Source organism: Syngnathus typhle, linkage group LG17 (genome assembly GCF_033458585.1).
Source record: "Syngnathus typhle isolate RoL2023-S1 ecotype Sweden linkage group LG17, RoL_Styp_1.0, whole genome shotgun sequence".
Lineage (NCBI taxonomy): Eukaryota > Metazoa > Chordata > Actinopteri > Syngnathiformes > Syngnathidae > Syngnathus > Syngnathus typhle.
Genome location: NC_083754.1, coordinates 9,107,866 through 9,123,583, shown reverse-complemented (window position 1 = coordinate 9,123,583; position 15,718 = coordinate 9,107,866). Strand labels below are relative to the sequence as shown.

The 15,718-nt window shown below is 48.2% G+C and overlaps 2 protein-coding genes across 5 annotated transcripts; one reads left to right on the top strand and one right to left on the bottom strand.

Moving 5' to 3' along the window:
- The first annotated feature begins 1,165 nt into the window (after positions 1 to 1,165).
- Positions 1,166 to 11,253, top strand: arhgap17b (Rho GTPase activating protein 17b). 4 transcript variants are annotated; one of them, XM_061303293.1, is made up of 21 exons: positions 1,166 to 1,577; positions 3,508 to 3,547; positions 5,211 to 5,315; positions 5,459 to 5,535; positions 5,615 to 5,726; positions 5,794 to 5,870; positions 6,108 to 6,210; positions 6,284 to 6,352; positions 6,423 to 6,504; positions 6,572 to 6,699; positions 6,808 to 6,919; positions 7,006 to 7,087; positions 7,163 to 7,243; positions 7,316 to 7,429; positions 7,511 to 7,602; positions 7,743 to 7,875; positions 8,416 to 8,655; positions 8,832 to 8,953; positions 9,291 to 9,695; positions 10,064 to 10,099; positions 10,615 to 11,253. In XM_061303293.1, the coding sequence occupies exons 1-20, from the start codon at positions 1,525 to 1,527 to the stop codon at positions 10,069 to 10,071; spliced, it is 2,235 nt and encodes a 744-aa protein (XP_061159277.1). In that variant the 5' UTR covers positions 1,166 to 1,524; the 3' UTR covers positions 10,072 to 10,099; positions 10,615 to 11,253. The 4 variants fall into 4 exon arrangements, with proteins under 4 accessions (XP_061159277.1, XP_061159275.1, XP_061159278.1 ...); XM_061303291.1 differs by lacking the exon at positions 10,064 to 10,099; XM_061303294.1 differs by lacking the exons at positions 8,416 to 8,655; positions 10,064 to 10,099.
- On the bottom strand, positions 11,221 to 15,468 carry slc5a11 (solute carrier family 5 member 11). The gene is made up of 15 exons (XM_061303295.1): positions 15,325 to 15,468; positions 15,149 to 15,220; positions 14,807 to 14,911; positions 14,678 to 14,737; positions 14,497 to 14,601; positions 14,312 to 14,417; positions 14,096 to 14,176; positions 13,807 to 14,012; positions 13,458 to 13,593; positions 13,211 to 13,318; positions 12,977 to 13,127; positions 12,633 to 12,801; positions 11,963 to 12,178; positions 11,765 to 11,882; positions 11,221 to 11,697 (listed from the first exon to the last, which is right to left on the bottom strand). The coding sequence occupies exons 1-15, from the start codon at positions 15,466 to 15,468 to the stop codon at positions 11,468 to 11,470; spliced, it is 2,007 nt and encodes a 668-aa protein (XP_061159279.1). The 3' UTR covers positions 11,221 to 11,467.
- Between the last annotated feature and the right edge of the window lie 250 nt (positions 15,469 to 15,718).

Genomic DNA, 15,718 nt, shown 5'->3' with positions numbered 1-15,718 from the left:
AAGAGGCCAGATAAGGCAGATAAGCCAGAGGAGTGCCGTAGCTATGAGAGAAAACTCGAGGCTATTGAGAGAAACTGCTTGGGTGACACTGGGTGAATTATTATGGAAAAGTGTAACATTGTTACCTTGCTTGAGCAGCGCGTGGAGCACAAAGGATGCTGTATCTTTTTTGTTAAGGGGGAACACCTGATTGAAATGATCAGATAATTAGTGAGGTCTGCAGAGGGCAGACAGCAGTCCTGATCATTTTAAAAGTGTGTTGCAGCAGGAAGACCGAGAAAACATGCACTGGTACCTCAAGGAACAGACCTCCGATTTCAACACTTAATTCAGTGATTCGTTCGTGCGCCACTAGAGAGAGCCCTTGCACCATAATAATAATAATAATAATAATAATAATAATAATAATAATAATAATAATAATAATAATAATAATAATAATAATAATAATAATAGCACATTGGGAAACAGCAAATTTGAGTCAAAGATGGTTTTAAGTGTCTGGAAAATGTTGGACAATGTTTTGAAAATAGCACATCAAGTTTTTGAATTATTCTATTTTATGTTTTTAGGTTTGACCTATAAATATGATGTAATTTATAGCTACAACGTTAGACAAATTCACCCGTTGCTGAACCTAATTTAATTCATAAATATTTAAAAAATATTAGTGTTATTATATTATTATGAAAACGATGTGGAAGAGAAAAAACGAGGGCAGATTCAAAATCGGTGCAAATACATCTACAAAAGTTAAATTGCATCTCTGATTAAAAAAATATGTTATCGTTTTTTGACCAGCAATATGTGCTTTGTTGGTAGTTTGTTAAAAGTTTTACATTTCTAGCATATAGGAGAAATTGACTCTCTGTAAATAACAGTTACAACGGCCGAGAAGGAAAAACAAAAATACATTTTATAATTTATGAATTCTTATTTGACATCCTTTGTTTTAAAATAAAATTTAAAAGTTAACACCTCAGTGGCAGTGTGATCCAAACGTCAGCCTTATAACATGTTTGCAAAGGCAGCAAGTTTCCACACCAATTCTGACTATGACGAGCCGTGGAGGAGGTGTACCTAATGAAGCGTCTTTCAAGTGCGGAGGTATCACGTGTGTGTGTGTGTGTGTGTGTGTGTGTGTGTGTGAGTGTGTGTGTGCGTGCGTGCGCGTGCGGTACAGTAGGAAAGTCGAGTCACTTCCTCCTTGTGCGCTCTCAGTGGCTATAACGAACCAGCCCACAACTTTTTCGTCTCTCCTTGGGCTCGATGGCTTGCTGTCAGCTGGTCGAGACAGAAGTTGCGCCACTTTATGTTAGCTGCTTCTGTTTATTCTAAAGTCCTTCATTTTGGAGAATTCGAAGACGATTTGGGCGTCTGTGCAGTTTTTTTCCTCCAAAGCACAATGGCTCCGACCTAGCCCAACTTTTTTTCGGAGCCACATAGAGAGGAAGAGTTCCGTGGAGGTGCCATTGCCCTTTTTTAGGTGGTTTCATTTAAAGTGGAAGCAAGCGGGCGAGCAACATGAAGAAACAGTTCAACCGGATGAGGCAACTGGCCAACCAAACAGTCGGGAGGTGAGTTGTTCGGATTTAGAAGGACGTTACAAGCCAACGCCAGCATGTAACCGACACTTTCTATTAGACGCTTTCGTGGCAGAAAACGAACGCCCAGCTTTGATGTACAAAAAAAAGAACATTTGCCACTTTATACGTCACTCTGTCGCTCTTAAACGTGGGTGGGCGAGCGGGGAAGCTTTCTCAACAGTCTCGTGCAAACGAATTCATGCTGAATTCTTCAACAAGGTTCGAGTGCTGTCTTCTTAATTCCTACTCGATTGGTTTAATGACTGCATGTAAAAAGTAACGGGCTACCTGTAAAAGAATAATGGGAGCCTGTACACGAATCCAACCGCATTACCCATTTAATATCGCCTGTATGACGGCACAACAATGTGTTCATCATCGAGGTTGTGCAGTTCTTGACCCTACCCAGGCGCTCTTCCAGCGACCTACCGAAAGATAACTATCTGCCGACCTAGGCACTCTCAAAAAGCCCCACCCACCAATACTAAGCAGCCAACTACCTTCCTCGGTACCGAGGTATCAACAGATGCATAGAGTCCCCATAAATTCTTTGAACCCCTTCACCAAACCTACCTAACCCTGATAACTTTCTCAGAAACCCACCCAGCAGATCAAACCGTCACAAAGTGTTTTTTTTGTTTCTGGTTTTGTTGGTGCTCATCTATTGCATCACATCGCCGCAAAGACTTGTGAAATCAAACATGCCTGACGTCCATCTTTACACAACAGAAGGAAAATAAAATGAATCGATAAAAGGTTGGAGGAGACGACGTCACTTCCAAGCCTAGAACTAGCTCGGAGCCAGGCCTACTTGAAGCAAAAATGACAAGTCGGTGGAGTGATGCTACAATTGTGGCGATGTGATGATTGAGTGAGAAGCCCCTTCCCCACAAGCAGGCTGAAAATATGAGACACACCCACTGAGGCTTTGCCCTGCAGTAAACCCACAGTGGAACTCTTCGATGAATTTGTGTCCCCTGTGATGTGCCTTTCAGGCAGGCTCACTTGGCCACAGAGGGTTTGTGTGGAGTAAGCATTTTGGGGAGAGGGGTGGGGTTGTGTAAATGAGTGAGACTGGAATGGAAACATGAGTTCCATGTTGTGGTCACACACACACGCCATGCCTTTTAAGTTTTGTGTGCTTGTTGCCTGGTTGGTGTGCTCGTTGGGGTCATGCTTCTGAAACAAAGCCGTTTTGGAGCTTAAAGAGCCATCCGGCAAGAAAACTCTGTTTTGGATCTCAAATTGAAGAGGCAGATGCTTGCTGTTCGCATTCTAATTTCACTCATAAGACGTTTGTTGTCTGGGCAACATGTCCGATGTACAACTTGTGAACTGAAGGCTTTCCTTCCAGTCGGACGACAGTCATGATGAGACTTTGATTTTTGAAAAGTCGGACAACAGTCATGATTAGACACCGATTTTTGAAAAGGAGAAGCTCACAGGCCGGGATATTTGACACACCAAATACAAGACAATTAGACAACTAGAGAAAAGAAGTTTATGAGTATGATTGTTTTGAATGGAGTGCTTGAGACTCAGACGTGCCCCTTGGCGACCTCCGGCGCTCACTTCGTGTTGCCATAACAAACACAGTGACACAACGGGACGCGTCTGTTGGGACACGACGGAGGAATCTCACAGCGCCTTCACAGAAACGAGTTTCCGCTGAGTCGCTCGAGTAAACACATGGTTTGACTGTGCGCATTATTATTCTGCTCAAGTGAGATCGTGTGATGAGCGGCTCACATTCTGCTGTGTACACAAAAAGACAGGTTGAACTCCATTTGGAAGTTTGCGCTCGTTTGCAGCATGCCAAGTCTTGCAGAATTCAATTCAAGACAAGAACATTTTGTATTGTTTCGTACTGCTGTTGACGTTGCCTGCATTTTGACCATGAGTGCAATTTTTCTCTCGCCAGGGCCGAGAAGACCGAGGTGCTGAGTGATGACCTCCTGCAGGTAAATACTTGGGCCATGCCAATTTCACCATCATAAATGAAGGCCCACTGCAGTGTTTTTTATCAATATTTACTGTTGCCATCGCAAGCTGGGCTGTCCAGAAGCCCCTTTTGCTGGCGTGGTAACATCACATGACCCAACCCAGAAAACGGGCTGTTAGCTGAGCCCGTCAACACTGATGTCATTACTAGTGGACAGCAAACGACAGTACGAGGCCTTCTGCTCAAGTCATCATCTTCCCTCAGCCCAAGTTGAATTGAGTTTGACGACTAGTGGGGGGAGGAGACGTGGCTGGCGGCTTTCCACCAAAGGCAATGTGGTGCTAGCTTCAAATGTTGGGGGCGGGGACGGAAAGTAGAGCAGCGCTTGGCCACATGAAAGAAGATGATTTGAAATTGAAGGCTAGGTCGTCAAGCTGTTCTCGCTCGGACTGACGAACGGAGCAAAGTGAGTGAGAAATAAAATATGTGCGAGGTCACCGGCTCCGTTTCTCCTCACGGCTCCTCGGGCTGTTGAGGGTGGAAACCAGTTGGCCATCTTGTCAACCTTTGGACAGCTCACCTACTCGAGGACTGCGGCTAGCGGGATCGCGCTTAAGTTTTGTCAATTGTTAAATTGCCCGTGCGGCAATGTCACATGACCCCGCAAAATAGCAAAAAGGATGCACGATATGACAGAGAAGACGCCGCTGGTGTTGAAAGGAGAAAAGTGAGTCTACAAGACAATCAAACGACCGCCGGGACTCTCTAAGTGACTGCAAGTTTGTTACCGAAGCCTAAAACAAAGGGAACACGCAAAATGGGAGTTACATGGGCAGACTTTGGAGATCTGGCAGACTTGTTTGGAGATGTTCTCAACAAGTTGTGTTGAGGCAGGTCAAGACCTGACAAGACATGGACTGACGTTTCAAAACTATTCCTCAGGTGTAAAAAGCAAGTGCGGGTTCTTGTTGGAAGTTTTCATGCGGAGCAACATCTTTGTGGAGAACGGCGCTCATCTGCCTGCCTGCTTGCTGAATATGCCCAATATTCAACGTTTTCCTCGCCAACGTGGGTTACAACTCCTTCCGGCGGAGGAACGTGCAGGTTGAAGTACAAGTTAGAACTTGTTTGACTTTCTGCGGAAGGTTACTTTGTTAGAAAAGAGTGACGAGGATTACAAGGTAGTGCATTCCACAATCAAAACAGCCAGGACCGTTAAAAACATCCAAAGTTGTGGGATCATGTCTGATCCCCACATGGCCTGGATTCTTTTTTTTTTCTTTTTTTTTTTCCTGTCAAAGAGCTCGATTGCAGTGTGGAAATCTGAGCCGGCCGCGGACGAGGCGGAATGATGAGCTAATCAATTGGATCCAGACAGCGGCGTTCATTTGCGTCTGGGGGAAAAAAACTATGTCAAATGGGAGACGTGAAAATGGGATGACGAGAGAGTCAAAGATGGGAATCTCTCAGCCAATGAGGCGCCCTGCTTGTTTATGTGCAGGCAGGAAGAGGAAGTGCGATGGCATCTTTTGCAAATGCGCTTTTCAAAGTTCAAAAAGAAACTCCAAAGGCAGAACAAATAAGCATTTGTTGAAAAAAAACATACTTCCTTTCTAAGATGGATCTACTCCAAATAAAAACACTGACCAGGGCGGGGCGCGCACGCGTGTGTGTGTGATCAGATCGAGAGGCGCATGGAGCTGGTGCGCTTGATGTCGCACAACACGTACAAGAGGCTGGTGTCCTGCCTGCAGGGTCAGCTGGGCACAGACACAGAGAAGCGACACGTGAGTCGGATAACAAAGCAGCAGTCATTTCTTTCATTAAAAAAAATATATATTTGAAGAAAGCAAAATGGAAAAACAAAACCCATTGCTAGCGCACTTTGATTGGCTGAGCAAAATCATGAGCTTCCAAGTTGTGTCTTTAGAAAAAGTTGCCCTTGACGACGCTGTCTCAGGCCATGCAGGAGGGCGGGTCGCAGCTGGGCGATGAAAGTCTGATCAGGTGAGCCGCGTCCACCTTGTCGTGACCCCAAATTGCAAATGTTTGCATTTTGTCTTGAATGCAACGCGTGTACAAGCAGCAAGATGATGGACGTGTGCGGCGAAGCCGAGGGCAGGTTGGCCAGCGAGCTGATGCAGCACGAGGTGCAGATCGAAAGAGACATTCTGGAGCCTCTCAACACGCTGGCCGAGGTACCACACCTGCTGGGGGATGGGGGTCCTGATTCTGCTCACATTGCTGAAACTTGAATTCTCATAGGTTGAGATTCCCAACATACTGAAACAGAGGAAGCAACTGGCCAAACTGGTCCTGGACTACGACTCGGCAAAGACCAGGTTGGCGTTCGGTTCTTCTTGCAGCATTACAGCCGATGAGCCCAAACGGAACTTAACTCTGCCTCAAAGCGAATTCACGTGGAAATAAGATAATTAGTCTGGTTCTAATGGGGCATTAAATCAAGAGACCATTAAATAGAGAAATAAGAAAGCATGACATTTTGGTACTGGTTCAGCACATTTGAAAATTCATCATTTGGTCCAATTTGTTGAGGGTAAAAATCGATTGTGGTGCAGGTGGTACCAAGCGACCAAGTCCAGCAACCCGGCCATGGCGGCTAAGGTGGACTCCCTCAAGGACGAGATGGACGAAGCTCTGAACAAAGTGGAAATATGTAAAGTAGGTTTCCACTGCTCTAAATAAAATGACAATGCCATTTTGTCCACAACGTCTGCGAACACTTTTCCTGCAGGACCAGCTATCGGCAGACATGTACAACTTTGCGTCCAAAGAAGGCGACTACGCTCGCTACTATCTCATGGTGGGTACACGACCTGATGATGAGATGAACGAGCAAAGTGAACCACATTGGTGCTCGCCTATGTCGGCAGTTATTGGAGGCCCAGGCCGAGTACCACAGAAGGTCTTTGGCAGCTCTGGAGGAAGCGATACCGAATATTCAGTTGCAGCAAGGTGAGCAGCGAGGCATTTCAAAGAGGAAACAAGCGCATAAACGTTCGGTCGGCACCTTTGTCTTCAGAGTCCTGGACGGAGAAGCCGGCATTCGGCACCGCCCTGGAGGAGCATCTGAAGCGGAGTAACCGAGACATTGCGCTGCCCATCGAAGCCTGCGTCATGATGCTTCTGGAGACCGGGATGAGGGAAGAGGTGGGGGGTCTGTGATTGTTTTTGCAAGTCGCTGCGGTAACTCTCAATTTGTGATTGTTGTTTAGCAAGTCGCTACGCTAACTCACATTTTGCGGTTTCGCTCTGTAGGGTCTGTTCAGAATAGCAGCGGGAGCTTCCAAACTAAAAAAGCTGAAAGCCGCATTGGACTGTTCGACGTCCCAGCTCGAAGAGTTCTACTCGGACCCTCACGCCGTCGCCGGTGATGACCGCAAAACCATGATCTGCTCCCAGTCGTGTTTTTTTTTTTTTTCCCCTCTCCCCAATAATGGATCACTTTGTACACAGGAGCCCTGAAGTCCTACCTCAGGGAACTTCCTGAACCTCTCATGACCTTTGGCCTGTATGACGAGTGGACGCAGGCGTCCAAGTAAGACGACGCACACAGCTGAAGGTGTGTGTGCCCAGGATATGATTCCGCTAACTGTGTGCACACATGTTTCAGTGTGTCTGACCCTGACAAGCGACTTCAGGCTTTGTGGGTGACATGTGACCGTTTGCCAAAGACTCACAAAGCCAACTTTAGGTAGGTGTGCTCAGCGTTGATGTGCTCAACCCAATGTGGGAAAATCATCTAAATAATAAGGAATGCTTACAGGTATCTGGTGAAGTTTCTGGCCAGACTGGCTCAAAACTGCGACATCAACAAAATGTCTCCCAGCAACATCGCCATTGTGCTGGGCCCCAACCTGCTGTGGGCAAAGATGGAGGGGTGAGGGCACGGCGCAAGCACCCGCGCACTCGCCTCGCTTGGTCTTCGCCGGCCATTGAACTTGCGCCTCGTTTCCCACAGGACTCTGGCCGAAATGGCGGCAGCGACGTCGGTCCATGTGGTCGCTATCATTGAGCCCATCATCCAGCACGCTGATTGGTTCTTTCCTGAAGGTAATGATTCATAAAACATTTTCTTGCTGAAAAGTAGCTCAGGGAACAAAATACAAACACAAGTAGACTTTTTTTCCAGCCCTAATTGACATAATGTTGCTGAACTAAATTTGCTTGGCTGCTTGGTTTCTTCCACACAGAAATGGACTTCAATGTGTCAGGCATGTTCGCCATGCCCACCCACCCATCCACGTCGGACGGCGAACCGGACAGGAAGCGCCCCGGCAGCCTGGTGGGGCAAGACGGGGACACGCAGTCTCCCCGCAAAGACAGGTACCTGTCTCGCGCCAACCTCAGCCTGCCGCTTCCCCTCCCGTCCCGGTCCAAGACAGCCAGCGGGCAGGATTGGCGGGCCCCGGCGGTGTCGGCCCACTACATAGTGGCTGACGACTCCATCACGGTCACCCGACAGCAGCCCTGTCCAAAGGTTCAGCCTGTGCTCTAGTCCAAAGTAGCCCCTATCTTTTTGGAGAATCATCTTGATTCTCTCCAAAAGACATTTTGTCGATGTGGCAATTTGTGTTCTGAACTCCTCCCATTGTGTACTCTTGCAATTAAAGCTTGGGTCTGACTGCAGGTTGCTGGTCATGTGTTGGCTTCCCGCCCGCCATCTGTCTCGTCTCGTGCAGCCACGTTGCTTCCTTTCATGTTCATGTCGAGTTCTGCTTTCTGAGGGCTCGGCTATGTCTGCCCTTGGCTTTCTGTTCCTCTTGAGCTCTCCTGGGAATTTTCTTAAAATTTGTGTGTGTGGTTTGCCCCTCTGCCTCTTGAACCACCCTCCCCCCTCCCCCGCCCCCTCACTCCCTTCCGTAGCACTGTTAACAAACCTCCGGAGGCAAGCCCACGTAGAGCCGGCACCACCATTAGAAAGCAGCCACAGCTAAGCTCGCCCAACTTGCAACCGCCAGTGCCCCACCAGGAAGGCGGGGGTCCCGCCTGCTTTGAGCCCCTAACTGCCGCCATGGAGATCGAGCCCGGCAGCGCAGGTGCCGGGGGCCGGCTTGCTGCCGCGCTACCTCACTTGGTCTCCCAGGCGGGCGTGGAGGAGAGCAGGTAAGGAGCGAGCTAGCCACATATCCCCACGCAATGCCGCTTGCTCTCAAGCAATCCGACGTGCCCAACTCGCCCTCGCCTCTTTGCGTTTGTCAAAAGCCAGCAAATTGGAAATGTCTGGCCAGTCCAATTACATGGCCCTTTGAAAATGATTTGGAGCCGTTCTATGCCCGCAGCCCGGCTCGGGAGCTCACGTCCACACCGCCTCCGCAGAGGAATGGTTCAGCTCAGCTTACAGCGGGAACGTCGCATTCCCAGAGTGGATCCAGAGGCCCCAGCCCTCACATGGTCCGCAGAGGTAAGACGAGCAGCATGTAATGTTGTTTCCCCGCACAGTGCCCCAAAATGTCTGCACAATTTGAATTAACACAGCCACACAGCCACCTCAAAAATACACCGTTCCTTTTTTCAAACCGGAAGTGTGTAATGAGCCGTACTTCTGCATTGAATGTGCATTGAATGAGCAGATCTCATATTGGAAGTAAAGTCAAAATAAACAATTCTCTCAGGCAAATGAGATACCACTAGAGGGAGCCCGTGCATTAGAACTACAGACAAAAAACAAAAAGTCGAGTTGATGCACAGGCTGAGGAAACACAGTTGATACTTGAAATGCAATATGTTCCTTTTTCCAGGGACCAAGAAACAGGCGCCGGCACCACCCAAACAAGCCAGTCCTTTCGCCTCTCAGCCTGCCAGCCAAACGCCGGGGTCCCTTCACAATCCCGCCGTCAATCCCAGGCGCCACTCGGGCAAAGAAAGCCCCATCCAGGCTCCCAGCCACCCTCCCCCGCAGCCGCCCCAAGCGTTGGTACCGGGGGAGCCGCCGTCGCCGCCCAGGACGCCCACGCCGCCCGACACGCCACCTCACGACGGCGCCCACTCCCAGACACCCGCGTACCACTACGGCTCGCTTCCCCGTCCCGCCCGGCCGGCACCCAAGCCACGGCCCCGGCCTAACATGCCGCCTCCGCCTCAACCGGCTGTCAGCAACGACAGCTGCAACGGCCTCGTCGGCTCCTCGTCCAAGATCGTCACAGGTAAGGCGCCTCTACCTAGCGGTTCTATCTCGCTATCAATTGGCAGTTCAAAAATTGGGAAATAAAAATCGGTGGTGGTGCGGGGTAATTCCGAGTCTACTTTTAGATTCATTAAGAAAAACATGTGACTAAATTAGTATGATGTATTTTCATTCATCAATTTTACAAACAGTTTTATATAAAGTCATTTTTTTAAACTTAAGAACCAATAAGAATTTGCCGACGTCAGCCCGAGTTCTAAACTACGTGTTGGTTCGGATGTGGCGCTTGGCTGAGTGACATTTTCAGCATCCTTTTTCTTTTACTGTCTGCCTTTTGGGTTTCACTGTGACTGGTGACGTGAAGTGTGTGTGTGTCTAACATTGCAGATGTCTGAGGTGGCGGGCCTTGTAAGGCAGGCGTTGGTAAGACTCCGACTGGCTGATGCGCCTGGTTTGCCTGCATGTGTTTGTGTGTGTGGGTGCAGGTGTGTGAGGGAGGGAGGGTGTCTGGGAAATCCTAACAGCGTGTCGTTAAGATACAATAGATAGAAATCCATCCGGTGTGATGTGTATGTGTCAATTGCTGCTGTCCAGACAAACTAACATCGACCTTGGGTGTGACTAAACAAAAACAAAAAAACAACTGTGCCTATTCTATGTAGCACTGATCATGTGCCACACTTTACATGTACTCCAAGGACTCCCCCCCCCCCAAAAAAATAAATAAATCACATTTTAGTCTCAATGGACATGACAGGTATGACCACAATAAAATCAGCAATGCCTTCAAGACCAACGGCTGGCATCTCCAAAAACGTGAACCACTCGTAATTAGAGGCACCACGCTGAAGGAGTCCTTAGTGTCTTAAAGTGTACATCAAGAGTACCAATTTGTGGGCGCGCTCATATCTGACCTTTTCCCCTACGGCCCCGTGCAGACGGCGACCTGGATCTGAAGGGGGCCAGACGAGTTTGGATCCCGGGGATGGTAGCGAGCCCGCAAGCGGCGCTGCCCGCCACCCTGCCGCCGCCACTCGACGCACACACGGAGAGCACCTCGCTGTGAGCGCCGCCAGGTTCCGCTCAACACCTTAGGAACGCATTTCTGACAATCTGATGGCAGGCTTGATCCCAAGGCTTTTTTTCTGTGAATCTATTTAACACGGCAGCCAAGTGCGAGTGAAATTGCGTGGAACAAAGACAGAGCAAAACGGAAAGGGGATGAAAACGAGGTGCTGTTTTGGCTTGTGTCGTGCCGGTTGTTGACCAACGTGCAATATTGTGCACCGACTGTCTTGTTTATATTTGGTTTATTGTATATTTTGGGGACTGATTTGTGACATTTTTAATTGCTTTGAGGATATATTCGTTATTTGGTCCAAAAAATGATTTATATTTAAAAATCGATATTGACAATGGTTGGTAATGACCAACTGTGCTCCAATATTTCAAAGCTTTGACCAAATATAGCCCAACGTTTTCATATCGTTGCCAATCTTCACCTTTTTACTAGTAATATTGAAACGTGAGACCGCTGCCCCATGACTTGTGATGATTAAAGTTTTACAATCTTGTCATTTTTTTTCTTTTTTTCATGTATTTACATATCAAAACAATCATGTAGGATACTTCTGACTTTCACATTGTGGCCTGGGCTGCACTTATGTGATCATCATCTTGCTGCAGAAAAACAAACCTGGCCGTACTTTTGTCACTTGCCGTTTCTCTTGGAATGCAAAAATCTCTAATGTCCCGAGAAAAGCAACACCTTTTGAGGAGCATGGCAGCCCCTCAAGCCCAGTAGCTGATGATGAACACGGCCACAGAGAGGCAAATGACGACATTGGCGTTCACCAACTTTTTCAGACCTGGATTTTCTTTTAGTTGACTGAGGTCGGGGGCCATGGGCGTCACGGGTCTTTTCTCTGCCTTGTCAGACTGTCGTTCCATCCCGCACAGCCAGTAGAGAGCAGACACCAGCCGTGAGTGACGTCTCGAGCCGGAGCCCGGGTCCGAAGACTCTGGAAGTTGGGGGAGATGGCAAATGAGCAGATAGTGGAGCAAGGTCAAAAAGATGGAAAACTATACCTTTCCTCGTGCTGTCAACTGCCTTTTCCGTGACCACCATCTCGTGACCCGCTTTCACCACGCTCTGCTCTTTGACTTCCACGGGGGCAAACCTTGTGAACCAAGTCAGACGGTCAATCTAAAATAAAATAAAAACATTCTCCAATCAACGAACACGCACAAAAGCAGCATTCACAACAAATAAAGGAACATTTTGACCTGCTCGGCTTTGGGTTTGTCGGTGGCCAGACTGACCAGCACGACCACGACGAGTGTGATGAAGGACAGCAGCGTGGAGAAGTAGAGGTAATGCAGCGATTTGACCACGGCGGGCCTGTCGTCTTGCTCGAAGCACAGCGGAGCCGGGTAGATAAAATCCAACAGCATGCGGACGCAGCCAATCGTCAGGCCCACGGCCACGCCCCAGAAAGCACCCTGCCGGCATGCAGAAAACAACGCTCGGAACAGTGGCGTAGCCAGGAATTTTTCCAGTAGGGGCGCGCACCCACAGGAAAAAAAATCGAACATCACCCACGCCGTTCGCTGATCGCTAAAACAACATCCGGGTCCGGGACGCAAACGGTGAATGGATAACATCACGCACATAGAATAGCGCAAGCACATTCGCGCAAGACCGAAAGAAAAAAACGGCATGAAAATGAAGAATCGAAAAAGCTCGATTTTTTTCCAACCGGGGCGCAGGGAGTCCTAACCGGGGGGCCGCCCCGGCTCGGCTACGCCACTGGCTCGGAACATGTGCTTTGGTCCCGGCCTGAGGAAAGTTCAACGACATTAGCAATGGAGTCAGCAAGCTATTGGTGCTCTCTCGAATTGTGACACGGTGGTTCCGGAAACCAAATCCGCAGCTCTAAATCACATACTGCTCTACCTTCTCGTTAGTCCTAGTCCAGAAGCAGCCCAGGAGGAAGATGATGGACACGGGCGGCTGCAGGTAGGTGCTGATGGACTGGATGTAGATGAACAGCTGTCCCCCTTGACTGGCTTGAATGACGGGAATCCACAAAATGGACGCCACCACTAGAATGAGCACAAAAACCCTAGAAAGTAAAACATTTGCTTATCAGAATGTTTTTGGTGCTGCTGTTTTGGTTACCAACAGACAGTGCGCATAGTAAAATACTGATTACCCATCCATGTCATTTTACTTTACAGTCCAAAAAAGTTCACATCCAATTGTGTGGTCCATATCTACGAATAAAAAGATAAACGGACCTGCCCACGATCATAAGCTCCCACTCGGACGCCCCGGATCGGTACGTCTTCCACAGGTCCATGGTGAAAATGGTGCTGGCGCTGTTAAAGACGGATGTGAGCGAGGAGACGAGCGCAGCAATCATCACAGCCATCATCAGACCTCGGAGTCCTGGAAGATGCAGCATTTTTATGAATGCATATGAACATGCATTTTATATGAATACCGAGGTTGAATAAAGGACAGGATGTCACCTGTGGGGAGAAGCTCCAAGACCAGCCTGGCATAAGCCGTGTCGGTACATCCTACTGGGTTGTCACAGATCTGCTCGCACAATTCTGGATCAGCACAGGCTACGTCATCTGGAAACAGTTTTAGTCAAGGGCAAACGGATGTGAAACGTTCTGGATTTTCTTGGACCCAAATGCTTATTCCATCATTTAATTGAAAAAAGGTAGAGGCAACTACGGTCAACTGGAGTACTCCGCTGATGTTTCCCACCTGTGTAAAGTATCCTGCTGATCATGCCGGGCAACATGATGGCAAAGAAAGGCAAAAGCTTGAGGTAAGCAGCCAGCAGGGAGCCGCCTTTAGCATGGGTCAGCGTTTTGGCAGCCAACGAGCGCTGCACGATCACCTAAATAACAACCACACACGCAGTCGAAGCCATTTTTGTTGTGGTGTATTTCTTTAGAATAGCTACTGCATGACACGATGAAATCAATGAATTCCATAGTTTACTGATAAGCCAAAAGGAGCAATTAGACTAAAAAGACAAAAATAACAAGGTTTCTAGAAGTGATCCTTGAAGGATGCTACATATTTTTTAAAAAAATAGAAGAAACCTGACCTGATCAGAGCACCAGTACCACATGGAAGGAATGGACATGCCGATGATGACGCCAGGCCACGGGAGGTCAGAGTCCACTGGGTCTCTGAATATGTGGAAGGAGTCCTCTCGGGGGATGCCGCACGTCGTGTTCGGCACGCGAACCGACGGGATGGCCTTAAGGTAGCCCTCCATCAGAGCATTCCAACCTCCAACCTCTGCAAAACCTGAACGGCAGCACAAAAATAGAGTGAGCCAATGTGAAAAGATGCCATGACACAGGTGGCGTCATTGTTTGGGATGCGCTTACTAAAGCACATTAGGACGAGCGCTCCCGCCAGCATGATAACCGTTTGAGCGGCGTCGGTGTAGATGACAGTAGCCAAACCACCTGAGGAAGGAACAAGACAACACATTCAAGTAAAGTTTTCAAAGACTACAGGAAGCCTCTTGGCCATACAATTGTGTTACTATTTACTAAAAATAACATTAATTTTATGCAATTAAATGAATAATGTGGGCTGACCTGCCACGGTGTAGAGTGCAGTGATAGCCAGCAGGAGCACGATCGCCAGGTAGATGTCCCACTGCAAAGCCATCTTTATAAACAATGCACCAGCATACATGTCCACCTGACATCTCAGACAAGAGAGAGTGAGCATCATACACACTTGGACATGCCAAATGAAGACGTAAAGGTCCAAGTCATACCGACATCTTGGTGAAGATGTAAATAAACAAGTATAAGACAGCCATGAACAAATGCGTTCTTCTGCCACCGTATCGCCTCTGTAAATACTCAGGCATAGTTGTCACCTGGAAGGAAGCGACCAGAAAACGTGTCACTAAGTGATGATGCAATGAAATTCATGTCGGTGTTGACTCAGCTTACCCCGGAGGCCAGATAAATGGGCAGGAAGATCCACGCAAGCAGAAGCACCATGAAAATTCCCTGTCACAGCAAAACATGGACGCAACACTTGAGTACCCCGAGGCCCCCAAGAGTCTCGGCACATCATACATTCCACTCGTAGGCAATCGCCCCGATTCCCGCAGCTGCTCCGGATCCAGCCAACCCGATAAGATGTCCGCTGCCGATGTTACTGGAAAACAGAGAGGCCCCAACCTGCAAGAAGAGGATGAGATGCAGTGGGGTTTTTGGTCCGTTCTACTTTGGTGTCTCTGACTTTGAGAGTGTATGGCTTCAAAAGGCAGGGCTTGGCTTGGTAGGTGTCAGGGAATAAGTTGGCTGAAAACTGTGTCTTGCTCAGTGAAACCACTTGGCCTTGAATTCTAAATATTTACAGATTGATAAAAAGTGTTCAAAGTCAGTCTGGATGCCTCTTAAGGTGTTTGAACTCACCGGCCACCAGGTCATGCTCTTCCCTGCCAGGAAGTAGCCATCCACTGTGCTGCGCTTTGTTTTCCACATTGACTAGTAGACACATGACAGAACACAAGGAGAACAATGAAGTGATCAAATGAAACTCCTGCTCCCTCCCCCCCCCCCCTCCTCTCCCCTCCCTCACTTGGACTCACCCAAAAGCCCACAGCTAAGACCAGGACAAAATAGAGCACCAGTACCACAATGTCCAAAGCTCCCAAGGGAGGACTTCCTCCGCCTGGAGACGGCGTTGTCGACATGGTGCTCCCTTGTTGGGTTACTGCAAGATCTAAGGTCATCTGAAAAGAAGCATGAGATTAACATCTGTGGTTAAAATGTGACGTACCTCCATCATTTATTGAAGAAAAGCAAGCCATGTATTATTCTACTAGAAGCAGGTACTTGGACATGCAAGAAGGAACACTTGATTTCACATTAGTACATTTAAAAAATACAATGAGACACTAAAGCAGTTCATGTGAATTCAAGTGCTGTCAGTTGAATTAACTTGCCCTGCTGCCACAAATGAGGAAAACGGCGACAATGCCA

Excerpts from the sequence above, each read along its gene's own strand:
- arhgap17b (XM_061303291.1), top strand. The coding sequence starts at position 1,525 with ATGAAGAAACAGTTCAACCGGATGAGGCAACTGGCCAACCAAACAGTC. Across the intron at positions 6,920-7,005 it reads GGACCCTCACGCCGTCGCCG|GAGCCCTGAAGTCCTACCTC; the intron begins GTGATGACCGCA and ends CTTTGTACACAG. Across the intron at positions 8,656-8,831 it reads GCGGGCGTGGAGGAGAGCAG|CCCGGCTCGGGAGCTCACGT; the intron begins GTAAGGAGCGAG and ends CTATGCCCGCAG.
- slc5a11 (XM_061303295.1), bottom strand. The coding sequence starts at position 15,468 with ATGACCTTAGATCTTGCAGTAACCCAACAAGGGAGCACCATGTCGACA. Across the intron at positions 14,602-14,677 it reads CCATTTATCTGGCCTCCGGG|GTGACAACTATGCCTGAGTA; the intron begins GTAAGCTGAGTC and ends GCTTCCTTCCAG. Across the intron at positions 11,698-11,764 it reads AGTTGACAGCACGAGGAAAG|AGTCTTCGGACCCGGGCTCC; the intron begins GTATAGTTTTCC and ends CCCAACTTCCAG.